General features: G+C 42.8%; 2 protein-coding genes across 2 annotated transcripts in view; one reads left to right on the top strand and one right to left on the bottom strand.

The window, feature by feature from the left end:
* cog5 (component of oligomeric golgi complex 5) overlaps window positions 1–15,632 on the top strand; it is a 74,561-nt gene that overhangs the window by 23,766 nt on the left and 35,163 nt on the right. The gene's annotated exons all lie outside the window — the stretch shown is intronic.
* On the bottom strand, window positions 6,489–14,103 carry LOC113009755 (G-protein coupled receptor 22-like). Its single transcript, XM_080291529.1, has 4 exons — window positions 13,976–14,103; window positions 11,183–11,327; window positions 10,711–10,857; window positions 6,489–7,687 (listed from the first exon to the last, which is right to left on the bottom strand). Exons 2-4 carry the CDS (start codon window positions 11,303–11,305, stop codon window positions 6,635–6,637), a joined length of 1,323 nt encoding a protein of 440 aa, XP_080147655.1. The 5' UTR covers window positions 11,306–11,327; window positions 13,976–14,103; the 3' UTR covers window positions 6,489–6,634.

Genomic DNA, 15,632 nt, shown 5'->3' with positions numbered 1-15,632 from the left:
CACTTTTACAGCATGTAAGGCATGCGCACTGTACCTAAATAATTTATATAATTTACTTTATAGTGCTTTTCTACCCGATCTGACCACTATAAGCACTTTGATACAACTTGCCTCATTCACACAAGCGCTTTTTCATATGTTTTTTCTATGCAAGTGCTTTCTATCTAAGAACACATTCATACTCTGACGGATGCATCGGAGGGCAACTGGAGTTAGTGTTTTGCCCAAGGCTATGTGGGGATCAAACCATCAGCCTTCTGATTAATAGATGACCTGCTATACCTCCTGAGCCACTGAGAAACAATGGTTTGGTCTCTAAAACGGTTGTTTTAGAGAATGAGTAGTTGAGTCAATAGATTTGAAGCCTTTGCATCATTTCCAGAAAAATCTAAAAATAGGAATTTGATGAAGGGTGAGGGAGGAAGTGAAGGAGAAATGATATTTCGCTTGTCACGCTTGCTCCAGGTGGAAAATCACCAGGCGTACTGCCACTTGTTGTGTAGTTTATTACAAATGGTAACAAACAATATCAAGGTATGAACAGAACAGATGTTCTTCTCATACTGTATTACCAGAAAATAACAAACACTGCTGCTTAGATGAGCATTTATTGACTAAATTGTCCTTGGCACTCCACAACATTTCACAGCACATACCAATATGTTACTCTCTTCGTGTATCTATGATGCCTATCTTGAGAATTTTCTTTTGCACTGAGATAAGAAAAACAAAAAACGATATGCAGTTCTTAAACTCAAGCTACTGGTGATTTCCCTTATGACATGTGATGTGTATACAAAATATACAAAACCCTTCTTTTTTTCTGTTTATTCCTTTGTTTTCAGGGGACATGAACTCATTGGCTTATCTGAAGTTGGCATATTAGTTTATATTTCAGGTAGCTCACTAAATACAAACTATATTGCCAAAAGTATTTGTTTCTCATGTTTAGCTGTTTTCCACTTTTTCTTTGGTCATTTTAGCCTTTTTGGCCAGGGTGAAGGGAGTACCTGCCATCAAACATGAAGACAGCCGCATGTAACTACGACGGTGTTTGCTAGTTCACCTTACATGCATTAATGTAATAACGTGGTTAGCCTACTCAACGTAAATTACACACGAACAACATTAAGCTACTCATGCAGAGAAGAACGGCTGCTGCTGCATCATCATCCGTCATCATTTCTGCTACACTGGCAGGGCTAGGGGCCAGGACTCTCCTCTTCGGGTTCTTGGGGGATGTTGCTAACTCCGGGTCCGATAACAGGCACCACACCTGCACTCGGTGTGAGGTCTCGCAGCAAGCTATCAAATACGGTGCATTTCTCGGCTTTTAACAAAACGCTATGCGTCGCCAGGCGTTTCATCAGATTCGAGGTGTTACCTCCTTTGCACAGTATCACCTTAAAGCACTTGTTGCTGCTGAGTTTGCATCTTTTGCTGTGAAGTACAGCCAGACTTTTGACCACTTTGCCTTGGGCATTTTTAATCTGTAGCTCTGCTCTAAAAGAACTTACATACCTGGGCCTGCCGACTATCCTTGGAAAGGTAAAATGATTGGCTAAAATCCAAAGTGTATGACATCTCAGGGAAATAAAGCACCGAAATGTGCGCTGCTTTTCGGTCTGGTTACTACTGTTTATGTCAGAACCGGTGCGATACCGGTACCCATCCCTACTCGGGGCCTGGGCCGGACTTCTGAAAAACAATCCCTCACCCCAATTCCTTCACTCAACTTTACACTTGGCCCTGTAGAGTCAGACAAGTGCCATTCTCCTGACAACCACCAAACCAGGACTTGTCCATTGGATTGCCAGGTGGGAAAGTGAGATTCTGCACTGTAAAGAAGTGAAGGACTCTCTAGAGTCCAGTAGTGCCATGCTTTACACCACTACAATCAACACTTTGCATTGCACTTGGTGATGTAAGGCTTGGATGCAGCTGCTCGTCCATGGAAATCCATTCCATGAAGAACTCTACACACTGTTCTTGAGCTCATCTGAAGGCCACAGGAAGTTTGGAGGTCCGTAGAAACTGAGTCTGCAGAAAGTTGGCGACTTCTGTGTACTATGCGGCATCCGCTGACCGCATTCTGTGATTTTACATGGTCTACCTATGATCTACATTAAGTAGCTGTTGTTCCACTTTGCTATAATACAATACCACTAACAGTTGACTTTAGAATATTTGGTAGTGAGAAGATTTCACAACTAGACATGTTGCACAGGTAGTACCCTATCACACTACCATGCTGGAATTCACTGAGCTCCAGAGAGCAACCTTTTCTTTCACAAGTAATTGTGGAAAGCAATCTGCATGCCTAGGTCCTTGGGCTTATGTACCTGTGGTCATGGAAGTGATTGGAACACCAGAATTTTATGATTTGAATAGGTGAGTAACTTTGCCAAACAATTATTAATCAACAATCAAAAGACCCAGAGACAGTTTTAAATCATTTGAAAGGCTGACACTTAGCTTTGTCTGCCCTTCGTTGGAAAATGAGATCTTGTTCTGACATATGGCATAGAGACTGAACATTTTACAGTGTTTCCAGAAAACCCTCTCTTGTCTGATCATTTTCTAATGGTATATAAATTTACAATAATGGGTTACATAGCAGTGGGGAATACATTTGATCAGAGTAGATGTCTTTCACAAAGTGCTGTAACTAAGTTTAAGGATATAATCTTAATCTTAATATTAATAATATAATTATCTTCCTCAATGCTCTGTACCAACATGTTGCAGAGTGGGAGTAGTAGTGGTAGTGTCGCCACACAGGTCCATTATCTTTTTTTTAATATTTTTACTTCTTCCCTGCATACAACTTTAGCTCCTGTGAAAACTAAGGTCTCTAATCAGAAGTACCTGACTCCGTGGTATAATTCTCAAACACGTAGCCTAAAGCAGATAACTCGTAAGCTGGAGAGGAAATGGCGTGTCATAAATTTAGAGGATCATCATTTAGCCTGGAGAAATAGTTTGTTGCTTTATAAGAAAGCCCTCCGCAAAGCCAGAACATCTTACTATTCGTCACTGATTGAAGACAATAAGAACAACCCCAGGTTTCTCTTCAGCTCTGTAGCCAGGCTGACAAACAGTCAGAGCTCTGTTGAGCCAACCATCCCTTTAACGTTAACTAGTAATGACTTCATGAACTTCTTCACAAATAAAATTTTAACCATTACAGAAAAAATTACCAATAATCATCCCACAGATGTAATATTATCTACAGCTACTTTCAGTACCATTGATATTCATTTAGACTCTTTTTCTCCAATTGATCTTTCTGAGTTAACTTCAATAATTACTTCCTCCAAACCATCAACGTGTCTTTTAGACCCCATTCCTACAAAACTGCTCAAAGAAGTCCATCCATCCATCCATCTTCATCCACTTTATCCGGGGCCAGGTCGTGGGGGCAGCAGCCTAAGCAGAGAAGCCCAGACCTCCCTCTCCCCAGCCACCTCCTCCAGCTTATCCGGGGGGACACCAAGGCGTTCCCAGGCCAGCCGAGAGATATAATCTCTCCAGCGTGTCCTGGGTCTGTCCCGGGGCCTCCTCCCGGTGGGACATGCCCGGAACACCGCGCCCAGGAGGCATCCTTGTCAGATGCCCGAACCACCTCAGCTGGCTCCTTTCGATGTGGAGGAGCAGCGGCTCTACTCTGAGCCCCTCCCGGATGGCCGAACTTCTCACCCTATCTTTAAGGGAGAGGCCAGCCACCCTTCGGAGGAAGCTCATTTCTGCCGCTTGTATCCGCGATCTCGTTCTTTCGGTCACTACCCACAGCTCGTGGCAATAGGTGGGGGTAGGGACGTAGCTCAACCGGTAAATTGAGAGCTTCGCTTTTACACTCAGCTCCCTCTTCACCACGACGGACCGGTGCAGCGTCCGCATCACTGCAGCCGCCGCACCAATCCGTCTGTCAATCTCCGGCTCCCTTCTCCCATCACTCCGAGGTACTTGAACTCCTCCACTTGGGGCAGGAACTCATCCCCGACCCGAAGTGGGCACTCCTCCCTTTTCTGGCTGAGAACCATGGCCTCAGATTTGGAGGTGCTGATCCTCATTCCCGCTGCTTCACACTCGGCTGTGAACCGTTCCAGTGCGAGCTGGAGGCCCTCACCCGATGAAGCCAACAGAACCACATCATCCATGAAAAGCAGAGATGAGATTCTGAGGCCACCAAAGTGAAAGCCCTCCGCCACTTGGCTGCGCCTAGAAATCCTGTCCATAAAAATTATGAACAGAATCGGTGACAAAGGGCAGCCCTGGCGGAGCCCATCACCCACCGGGAACGAGGCCAATTTATTGCCGGCAATGCGAACCAAGATCTTGCAACAGTTGTATAGGGATTGAATGGCCCGTAGCAATGGGCCAGACACCCCATACTCCCGCAGCACCTCCCACAGGACACCCCGAGGGACACGGTCGAATGCCTTCTCCAAGTCCACAAAACACATGTAGACTGGTTGGGCAAACTCCCATACACCCTCAAGTATCCCTGAGAGGATAAAGAGCTGGTCCAGTGTTCCGCGACCAGGACGAAAACTGCATTGTTCCTCCTGTATCCGAGGTTCGACTAGCGGACGGACTCTCCTTTCCAGCACCCTGACATAGACTTTCCCAGGGAGGCTGAGTGTGATCCCCCTGTAGTTGGAACACACCCTCTGGTCCCCCTTCTTAAAGATGGGGACCACGTGGTCTGCCAGTCCAGGGGTACTGCCCCTGATTTCCGAGCAACATTGTAGAGGCGTGTCAACCAGGACAGCCCTACATGTCCAGAGCCTTCAGGACCTCGGGGCGGACCTCATCAACACCAGGGGCTCTGCCACCAAGGAGTTGTTTAACTGCCTCAGTGACCTCGCCTCCAGAAATTGACGGGTCATTCCCCTCATCCCCAGACTCTGCTTCCTCCTCGGAAGACGCATCAGTGGGATTATGCAGGTCCTCGAAGTATTCCTTCCACCGCCTGACAATTTTCTCAGTCGAAGTCAGCAGCGCTCCGCCAGCACTATACACAGTGCAGGTAGAGCACCGCTTTCCCCTCCTGAGACGCCTGACGGTTTGCCAGAATCTCTTCGAGACAGTCCGAAAGTCTTTTTCCATGGCCTCTCCAAACTCCTCCCACACCCGAGTTTTTGCTTCAGCCACTGCCCGCGCCGCGTTCTGCTTGGCATGTCGGTGCCTGTCGGCTGCCTCCGGAGTCCCACAGGCTAACCAAGCCCGATGGGACTCCTTCTTCAGCCTGGTGGCTCCCTTCACCTCTTGTGTCCACCTGGCGTCCTCAAAGAAGTCCTGCCATTAATTAATGCTTCAATCTTAAATATGATCAACCTATCTCTAATAATCGGCTATGTACCACAGGCCTTCAAGGTGGCTGTAGTTAAACCTTTACTCAAAAAGCATCTCTAGACCCAGCAGTCTTAGCTAATTATAGGCCAATCTCCAACCTTCCTTTCATATCAAACATCCTTGAAAGAGTAGTTGTCAAACAGCTAACAGATCATCTGCAGAGGTTTATTTGAAGAGTTTCAGTCAGGTTTCAGAGCTCATCACAGCACAGAAACAGCTTTAGTGAAGGTTACAAATGATCTTCTTATGGCCTCTGACAGTGGACTCATCTCTGTGCTTGTCCTGCTAGACCTCAGTGCAGCGTTCGATACTGTCGACCATAATATCCTATTAGAGCGATTAGAACATGCTGTAGGTATTACAGGTACTGTGCTGCAGTGGTTTGTATCATATCTATCTAATAGACTCCAGTTTGTGCATGTAAATGGAGAGTCCTCTTCACACACTGAGGTTAATTATGGAGTTCCACAGGGTTCAGTGCTAGGACCAATTCTGTTTACATTATACATGCTTCCCTTAGGCAGCATCATTAGAAGACATAGCATACATTTACACTGCTATGCAGATGACAGCCAGCTCTATCTGTCCATGAAGCCAGATAACACACACCAATGAGTTAAACTGCAGGAATGTCTTAAAGACATAAAGACCTGGATGGCCGCTAACTTTCTGCTTCTTACTTCAGATCAAACTGAGGTTATTGTACTCGGCCCTGAAAAGCTTAGAAATATGGTATCTAACCAGATTCTTACTCTGGATGGCATTACCTTGGCCTCCAGTAACACTGTGAGGAACCTTGGAGTCATTTTTGACCAGGACATGTCCTTCAACGCACCTATTAAACAAATATGTAAGACTGCGTTCTTCCATTTGTGCAACATCTCTAAAGTTAGAAATATCCTGTCTCAGAGTGACGCTGAAAAACTAGTTCATGCATTTATTACTTCCAGGCTGGACGACTGTAATTCATTATTATCAGGAAGTCCTAAAAACTCCCTGAAAAGCCTTCAGCTGATCCAAAATGCTGCAGCAAGAGTCAGACTAGAAAGAGAGAGCAGATTTCTCCTGTATTGGCTTCCCTTCATTGACTTCCTGTTAAATCCAGAATTGAATTCTTTGTTGATAATATGGAATATTTTTGGCAATATAGTGTAAGCATTCCATTGTTTAATCAGCACACCATTTTAGCTTTAGTTTTTCTCCCCTGTTCCATCTCCATCTCCCTTTTAGCAATATATTGTATATATTTGACATATTTACATTTGAGCTAGCCCCATTACTCTGCGTCCTGTGAACATAGACATTTTTGTCTGGCATCTGTGTCCTCAAAGGTGACCTTCTTGTTTCTCCTGGGGTCGATCCATGAGTTATGTATGACCACATTGTTTGGTGTAGGGTCAGCTTCAACAACAGACACCACCCTCTTCTTCATCTTGCTCTTCAAAACCTTTTGGAACTTCTGCCGGGTGAAGGCGTAGAGGAGTGGGTGAAAGATGGTGGTTCCATAGGCCATTACCAAGAAACCCAGGCGGAGGCGATCAGCCAGATCACTGGGTCCAGTACTGAGGATGATCGTGTTGAGTACAGTTATTGGAGTCCAACAAAATAAGAACGTGGAAATGATGAGAAGAGACATTCTGAAGACTCGTTTCTGCCTCTCCCTTCTCTCTCGATGACGTTTTACGGCTCGTCTTAGTGCAATAATCACAGACACTGATGCTCGCATGCCCAAAGGTGCATTTCCACCTGCCCTGACACCTGTACTGCTCTGTGAAACCTCAGTTGACTCTGCTTGTGTTGCAGTGCTAAGAGAGATGGTGTTTTTGCTCTTTTGCTTCTTTTTAGGCAAGTTGTTCTGAAACCGTGTTCCAATGCGAATGTTAAGAGCCTGAAGAATCTTGTAGTAAGTCACCAGCATTACAACAGCTGTGAAAAAGAATATAGGAATCTGTGCTAGCAAGTGATAGTACAGACCCACCTCTGTGTAGTACTCATTTGTATGAGGTACAGTCACCACTGTAGTCTGGTTCAAAAGATATGAACTGGATCTGATAAAGAAGCCCACTTCCATGAATGGAACGAGGAAACTGAAAAAGGATAAAGCCCAGATGGATCCCAGCAGAACCACAGCTCGGCCCATTGTAAGCACACGGTTCGCTGGACGTACTGAGATGTCATAACGGTCCACGGTGATGGCTAGGACATTAGCGGCGGTTGCTACACTCGTGAAGGAGACGCAGGCTTCATGGAAGCAGCACATCATGGCTGTGTCCACCTCCAGTGGAATCAGAATCACCATAGTTGTCAGTGGGATGCAGCACACGCATATCTGGAAGTAGAGACGGAGACAGATCATGTCCCAAATGCAACATGTTTGATTTTATTTAATGTATTGGTTAAAGGCAGGCTTATTGAATTTATTCTTTAATTTTTTCCTCCAAGTCCAGTTTTTATCCCTCGGCTGTAAAAGGCTGATGAGTTATTGTTGAGCGGGCAACCAACTTTCTGAATCCGATAGCTTGAGAAAGAAGCCACGTAGGATTGTAAAATTCATACCATAGGCACAACTGTTAAACATCTCAGATGAGCTCAAATTTCAGTGACCTCGACCTTAAGGTCAAGGTCAGAGGTTTGGTTTCCTGAAAATCTTGCAATAAGATAAGAAGGAAATCATATCTATCTACTGTGAGGCTGAGGGGTAACACTGGCAGCTACCAGTATTTTTAATATGCATTTCTGTTAACTGTTTAAGTTTTTTCCCACAGTGTTGTTTGGTATTAATTGCCTGTATTAACCTTGGTATACCTCTGCTGCTGTTGATAAACAGGAGTGGGCAGGAAGAAAAGAAACATACAGTTAAATATGACAATCAGAACTGTCCCCAGTTTGGCTGTGCACAGAGTTTTTGATAAAGACCCTGCAATATTCGTATCGATATTGAACAGTTTGATACAGTGCTTTCGGTTCGGTACGCATATGTATCGAACAATACAAAATTTGTAATTTATTTTATCAACTTTCCTTCTGACGATGCTGTCTGTGTTGAGCGCTCAGTGAATCTGCGTTCGACTACTCCGCCTAGGCTGCACTGTCGAGCGCAGATCCACTGAGCGCTCAACACAGACAGCATCGTCAGAAGGAAGAGCGCAGTGCAAGCTAGCGAGACAGAAGTTAAGCTCTCCTTGCAACATGGCAAATTGAACCTCCCCCACCCTCATTCAGATCTGGCGTTTGGAATTATTTTGGTTTTCATGTGACGCATGACTCTGAAGGTAAGCGAGTCATGGACTAAAGTAAAACGGTATGTTGGATGTGCCACGCAATGCTCAATTACATGGGTGGGAACTAGTGTGTTAGCGCAGTTAGCTTGTTAACGTGTTGGCCATCTAGCCCCATGCACGGGGCGATCAGGGGTAGCTCGTTAACGGAGATTTGCCGTGTTGTGGCGTTAAGGTCATTTCAACGAGATTAACCTGAAAGCACTAGTGGGAACACAACGAATATGACTGCACATTTACGCCGACATCATCCTAGTGCAAAGACAAAAACAACAAGCATGCATGCTACAAACTTTAGCCGAGTCATTTAGACAGCCGTTAGCACATGATTCTCCTTATGCTGCTGAGAATATAGCCCAGAAGAAGCGGATAGTATAGCTTTTATTTTGGAAAGAGCCATTTCTCTGTAATAAACTCTCTTTTCCAAAGATGAGTGATTCCTCAATCAGATACAGGGCTTGCAATATCGCTAGCCTGACGTCCTGGGGCTAGCGATTTTTCCAGTCGGGCTACCAAAATCTCTCTGCCCTGCCCGTCGGGCTATTGTAGGAAGGAAAAATATACGTCAATGCTTTTGCATTCTTTCGGAAATGTAGCTGGGTAATTATGTCATTGGCATCGGTGAGCCACTGTCAATATGTGACATATTGAAGTCGCGTTTGAATTTGCGCTTGTTTTTTTGCTTTCACTTTGCAATCGTGCAAACTATGTATAGAGAGCGACAGCACTGATCTGTGAGTGATGATAATTTGTGCACCAATTCCTCTGACATCGTCTTATTAATCGTTAGCTTACTATGCAAACATGACAAGTGAAATCTCCTGCAGCTTAAACATGTGAGAGGTTGATCGCGCAGAGAATCGCTGAGCTTATGTGAGTCCGTGTGTAAAAGCAGCAGGATTTATATTTCAGTTCTGCTGAGCCAAATAAGACAGGTCAGGGTGAAGAAGTGACAGCCAAAGAAAAGCTTACCACAAAACGGAGAAGTTATGACAAATCAGACTATAAGGCAAAAAGAAAGTGCAGCTTTATGGTTTCATGGACAAAATAATTTCTGTGGCTGCAATATGACGAGCTAAATAACCAGGGCTGCACATAAGTGGTCCGCAGGTGCGCATTCACTGTCAAAATAAAAAAACACGCACAAGGGTTAGGGTTAAATTTAAAAACTGTACTTTTGAGTTAAAATATATATTTATAATTTTAATAAATGACAAATTAAAAAGGCATGAAAATTTTTTTTGTATCGAAAAAATATCGAACCGTGACACCAAAGTATCGAACCGAACCGTGAATTTTGTGTATCGTTGCACCCCTACTGTTTACATATGGTTTCATCTACCTGCTCAACAAAAGGTTCAGTGTCAACTTTAATTGGACAAAATGTACTGCTGCTTTCAGTCTCTGAACCTATTCACATGCTTGTAATGGAGATGCAGATATGTGCTACAAGTTTGTGTTTTTGCATGACATTTAAAAATATGGGTTTAGCGAGGTTAGTACATAGGATTTTTAAAAATACAGTATTATTAATGGGCTGACTATGATTCATCACATCCACTCCACCTGCAGGGTCTTCCCCTGTAGAGCAGTTAAACAACACTACACTCTTAGAAAACAAACGTTAGTGACATAATCGTTCTCAATGATGTGAGAACCTCAGAATCGTTCAGTGGTAACCCATAGTGCTATGAAATGCCTCTTAGCAGCTGACTCTGATAGTGTTGTTAGTGGAAACGATGACTGCAGTGGAGGAAATGGCGTTGGCCTTCTTCAGAGGTCATTGGGCGCTGGAGCAGGTAACGGCAGTGTGTGCATAAATAAGAATGAGGCTAAAATGCACATTTTTGTGTTCCTCACTGTCATGTTCGCACTCAGCTTTTCATTATCTGCTGTGCTGATATTGCTTTGGTATGAGGCTGTTTATGCCTTTCTGACACATGATGGTTTGAATTGGAGCTCGTTGTTGGATTACTTGAGTTACTGATAAACCAGTTGCCTGACACAGTGAGCACGTAGTGTGATCAATGCAAGCAGAGCTGTGAAGCTGTTTTTGGCGCACATCCCTACTCACCAACACATCAACCACATGCAGGTTCATGGTGATGATGTTGGACACGGAGCTGATGAGGTTCTGCTTCATACAGTAGAGGATCAGCACAGTGAGGTTGGAGCTCAGACCCAGAATGATCTCCAACAGCAAGAAGCCTGTCAGAGAAGCCTGTCGACAGAAAGACATTGGAGGATATGAGGACGCTTCACTGAACATTTTGTAGAAGTTAAATTACGTATTTTTTATTTGACTGTAAGCAAATATCCTACAGCTGTGTAATATTACTAATAATAGTAATAATAATAAAATGAAATTGCTGATAAAAGAAACCGATGTGAGAAGACATCAGATGTTTAAAAACAATAATATAATTTTATTACTTAAAAGCACCTATATTAGAAACATTTTATTAAAGAAGTTAAAGGAGGTCACAGAGTCTCTGATCTCCTTTTGAAGTTCAATCTAAGATGCGTCTATAAGGGTGCAGCAATACCTGGAAGCTGATGGGATATATTTCCTCAGAAGAGTTCATGTCAAGATCAGATGGGTCAGCGGTGTCAAGCACAGTCGTGTTGCTCATGGTGGCTGCAGACATCAACACTGAGGACGTGTGCATTATCTTGATAGGAGGAAGAGGCCTGAAGAGTAGTTTGCACAAACACAGACTGTTCAGAAGTGTGAAAGCTTAGTTATATGAAAGATTTGTTCAAGTGTCATCAAACCGGCAAACCCTGCAAAGGACACTGCGCTTGGTTTTAGTGAAGAATGGATCGTCTACAAGCACAAAGCTTTCCCCTTGCGTGACATTGCTACTCTTTGATCATTTAATTGTGCTTGTTGAAAATCTAATTTAAGTAATGTATACTTCACAGTGGAAACCAAGTTAAAGAAATCAGTGTTAAGCGGTCATAATTAAAGACACTATTATATCTTCAGAACTGCTTGCATGTCTTTTTCATGATGATTATTCGTTGTCTTGAAAACGTCAGAAATGGATGGGGTAAGTGTGTGATAAGATTTCAGACTGAAAGGATCATTCACCAGCAAAATGCAGGAATTCATTTAGTAGAAATTTGAAAAGGGTTCGGTAAAAACCAAAGACGGTCTTTGGATAGCTGCAGTCAAACAGGAAAGAAAACCCTGAACATCAAATACATGTGCCAATGGTTAAGGTTAGGTTAGTTTGTATTAGAACATTTCTAAGACTCCAGAAGGCTTAAAATGATTTTACCAAAGTGGAACTGGACACATGTTTGTATAAAGAGCAGTGCTTTAACCAAGAAAAGCATGTCGTTATTGGCCAGGTGTGTGAAGAGAACAGCCAGTGACCTTTTACTCGAGTGTTTTTAACATTTTTTTTGCAGTTACTGTAGTTATTTTCCATGTTTACAGCCACGCCAAGTGAAAGTAAGCTTTCCATTAGTGTAGCTGTTTAATATATAAAATATCTATAAAAACATTTATGTATATATTTGTTTTGCCTTGAACACACATTTTCATTGGTTCCACGTACACCCAGGTTCTTTAGCTTTAGGACTTGTAGTGTTCTCGTTGGGAACAAGTCAACTGTAATCGTCTAAGACCAGAGGTGGGACCAAGTCATTGTTTTGCAAGTCTCAAGTAAGTCTCAAGTCTTTATCCTCAAGTCTCAAGTCAAGTCTCAAGTAATGTCAGGCAAGTCAGAGTCGAGTCTCAAGTCACTGGTGTAAAAGTCCGAGTCAAGTCACAAGTCTGAAACTTTGAATTTCAAGTCCTTTCGAGTCTTTAAAAAAAAAATGAAAAAATAATGTTGCAGTTATGCTAAATGTAAATATTAGACCATGTAATTTTTAAATCTGTGTTTTTCTCAACACATGACAAAATAGTGAACTTAGAAAATATACACAAATTGTGAAATTGCACCTCTTTAAAATGCAGCTCAATTAAACCTAGCTCCAAGAATAATTTTCACCGACAGTTCTGAGATAAGCTGCATGTTATTCTTGGATGCGCTTGTAGGACCGGCTTTAAAATCGCATGACAAAAATATCATACACATTAAAAAAACTGCATCACCAACGGAGCCTGGAAAACATTTGCTAGTTAGATGAAGTCAGCTATCTCATCGTAGCATATTTATATGCATATTTATAATCATACGGTTCTTGGAGTGAGTGCATACACTCATGAAGTTTAGTAACTTCCGGTCACTGCAACAAGCCCAGGTACAGTTTACCGACGGATGGGTGCAGGACCTTGAAATGCACCGTGTAGAAAGTAAAGACCATCGTATGTATCATAAGTTTACCAGTCTCACAAATCGTCGTCATAAATACACATTCGTTAACCGTTTATTAATATAACCTTTGAGATCAACGGTAATTAATTAGTAGTGGAAATAATTTCTGGTAGCATCACAGAAATGTAGCAGTGACAATAATATTGTATGCTGTAATCGCACTGGGCAATTAGTGATACAAAAACCTGTTTTATCCTGTGAATAAAAGTATATGTTTTTGTCAATGTACCATAATAACAGAAGCGAAACGCAATATTGTGTCAGGACAATTCACTATTTATGCACAATAAACAAAGGAGCATAGCGCGACAATTTCTGTTCAGCGCCAGACTTGCTTGTAACCTATATCACCAATTATGTTAAGAAAAATGACGCATTAACTACAACAGCAGACTGACCTGTGTGGAAATGCTTGGAGCAGACTAACCTGTGAGCTGGAGGGTTCTGGGACGTTATAATTGGTCTTTGAATGGCTGCAATCCAGTCGCCTCTTTATTACTTCGGAAACATGGCTCGAACAATTTCTCTTCAACGACGTAATCCGATAACAACCGATCTCTTTACCCGTCGGCTTCCCGTGGCTGTCATGCGACCGGCTATTGCAGTTAATAATACAACAGCTTCTTGACATTTTTGTGTTTCTTTTTTATCGCTGTATAACTGATTTTAATTGAAAGCCTGCGTGCGCTAGTACCGCTTGCCACGAGTTCCCAGAATCCTTTGCGGTTCTACCCGTGAATGACGTTACATTTTCAATCTCTATATAATATGCATGTTAAATTTTATATTTGGGGTAAAATATCAAGTCTTTTCAAGTAAACAGGTTCAAGTCCAATTCAAGTCCCAAGTCATTGGTGTAAAAGTCCAAGTCAAGTCACAAGTCTTACAACATTTTTTCAAGTCAAGTCTAAAGTCATAAAATTAATGACTCGAGTCTGACTCGAGTCCAAGTCATGTGACTCGAGTCCACACCTCTGTCTAAGACTGACACGAGAGGTTTAAACTCACCACTTCCTCCTAGCGGTGTCCTCTCCAGCTTAGCAGTATTAGAAGCATGTTGGACCACTCCACTGTCTCCGGACTTGGTAAAGTTCATTTGTTTGATCCATCTCTTTTGCAGCTTTTGATGTTCAGGGATACTGGTTCCAGTTATCCAGTGGTAAAAGTCTGTGCAGTGCACACCCACCCCTCTTCGGGGTGCATGTGATTTGCACCAGTGAACTAACATCAATGGCGTCTTTCATGTAAAGCTCTGTCCTGTCATTGTCCGTTGTGCTTAAACTGTTGCCTCCAGTGTCATCTCTGCCTGAAAATGATGCCAGCACCAAAACAATCCTCCTCTCTGCTCTGCTTCCAGCTTTTCAGGACATATTCAGCTTTTGATCTTTGGAGATTATGAAAGTCCCGTTAGGGGCTAACGCACCTGTGAGACTTTGTCAGGTTCTCGTGTTCTGCACAACACTGAAAGGAGAAGGTTGAAAATGGGGGGAAGGAAGGTTGTTTGATTGTTGCTCTGAACTTTAGAGGCCTGTGGTCCAAGGGCAGGGAGTGTTGCACCAAGGTCAGCACCGAGATAGTCACACATGCACAGAGAGTCCTTATATACCAGTCGGACTAACGGAGTCCATCCACTGATTTATCATTCATAGACTGGAAGAACTGATTGAAGCAGAGAATTTTGCCATGTCCCTCTGTCATCAGGATTTGTGCTCCTCCTCAGTCAAATTCCATATGACCCTAGGGCAGGAAAAGGTGAAATATTTTTTATTAGGAAATGTTTTCCTCCTGGTCTGGATGTCACATCACATCTCTATCATTTAACTCAACTGGTTGATCATCCTCTAACACATGGCCTGGTCCCTCTGCCGTCTTCTTCATGTGCACAGTCTGCGTTTAATCAGTTTTTGATGCCTTGCCTTTTGTCTTTGATGGTTCTCATCATGTGGTGTTCACAAAATGAGTGCTGAATACTGCGAGCTGGTTCTCTGCAGTACAACCAAGGCGACTGTTGTTGAGGTTTGGCACTGTATACATAAAACTGAATTTAATTCATGTGTATGAAACGACACTGATGGGTCAAAAACAGAGCACACATCGGTTTGTCACCACATGACTATATCTGAACTTAAACTGTCTGGTCTTAATCGGATCAGATAATTCCTGATAGAGATCCAAATTTCCCTACAGTTGAGTGGTCAAAGGAGCTTCTTCAGTTCTAAGGAACTGAAGAAGCTCCTTAGACTACGATGACCTGGATGACTGAGAACCTTCACAGACCTACAGTTGAGTAATTGAACTTTGAATGAATTAAATTGTACTCACAAAAAATCTAATCTAAAACCAGAAATGATGGCATCATGCCACACCTGGTCCAATATTCCTCATGTAAATGTAGGATTCATACATTTCTGAAAACATTACTGGAGCCAACAGTGCATGCGCCATTTTGATTATTCTAAAAGATTAAAAATACCTAAATGTATAAATCTGGTGTCTTCACTGATTAAAAACAGGGTAAATTTCAGGTACATCAGTATTTTGGCACATTGAACAAATAATAAGTGTTAGCTGCAGCACATCTGTGTGCTGTGAGCTCAGACTTTTCGTCAACACGTTTGTCCCCAAGCAGAGTTCAACACCTTCATTTGCTGTAGTGTAATCTTAA

Source organism: Astatotilapia calliptera, chromosome 17, assembly GCF_964374335.1.
Source record: "Astatotilapia calliptera chromosome 17, fAstCal68.1, whole genome shotgun sequence".
Lineage (NCBI taxonomy): Eukaryota > Metazoa > Chordata > Actinopteri > Cichliformes > Cichlidae > Astatotilapia > Astatotilapia calliptera.
This window is presented reverse-complemented; position numbering and strand designations above follow the sequence as displayed.

What these genes read in the sequence shown, in the direction of transcription:
- LOC113009755 (XM_080291529.1), bottom strand. Translation starts at nt 11,305, where the DNA reads ATGCACACGTCCTCAGTGTTGATGTCTGCAGCCACCATGAGCAACACG. An exon ending in TATATCCCATCAGCTTCCAG is followed by an intron (nt 10,858 to 11,182) that starts GTATTGCTGCAC and finishes TTCTGTCGACAG; the next exon opens with GCTTCTCTGACAGGCTTCTT. An exon ending in TGCATGTGGTTGATGTGTTG is followed by an intron (nt 7,688 to 10,710) that starts GTGAGTAGGGAT and finishes CTCTACTTCCAG; the next exon opens with ATATGCGTGTGCTGCATCCC.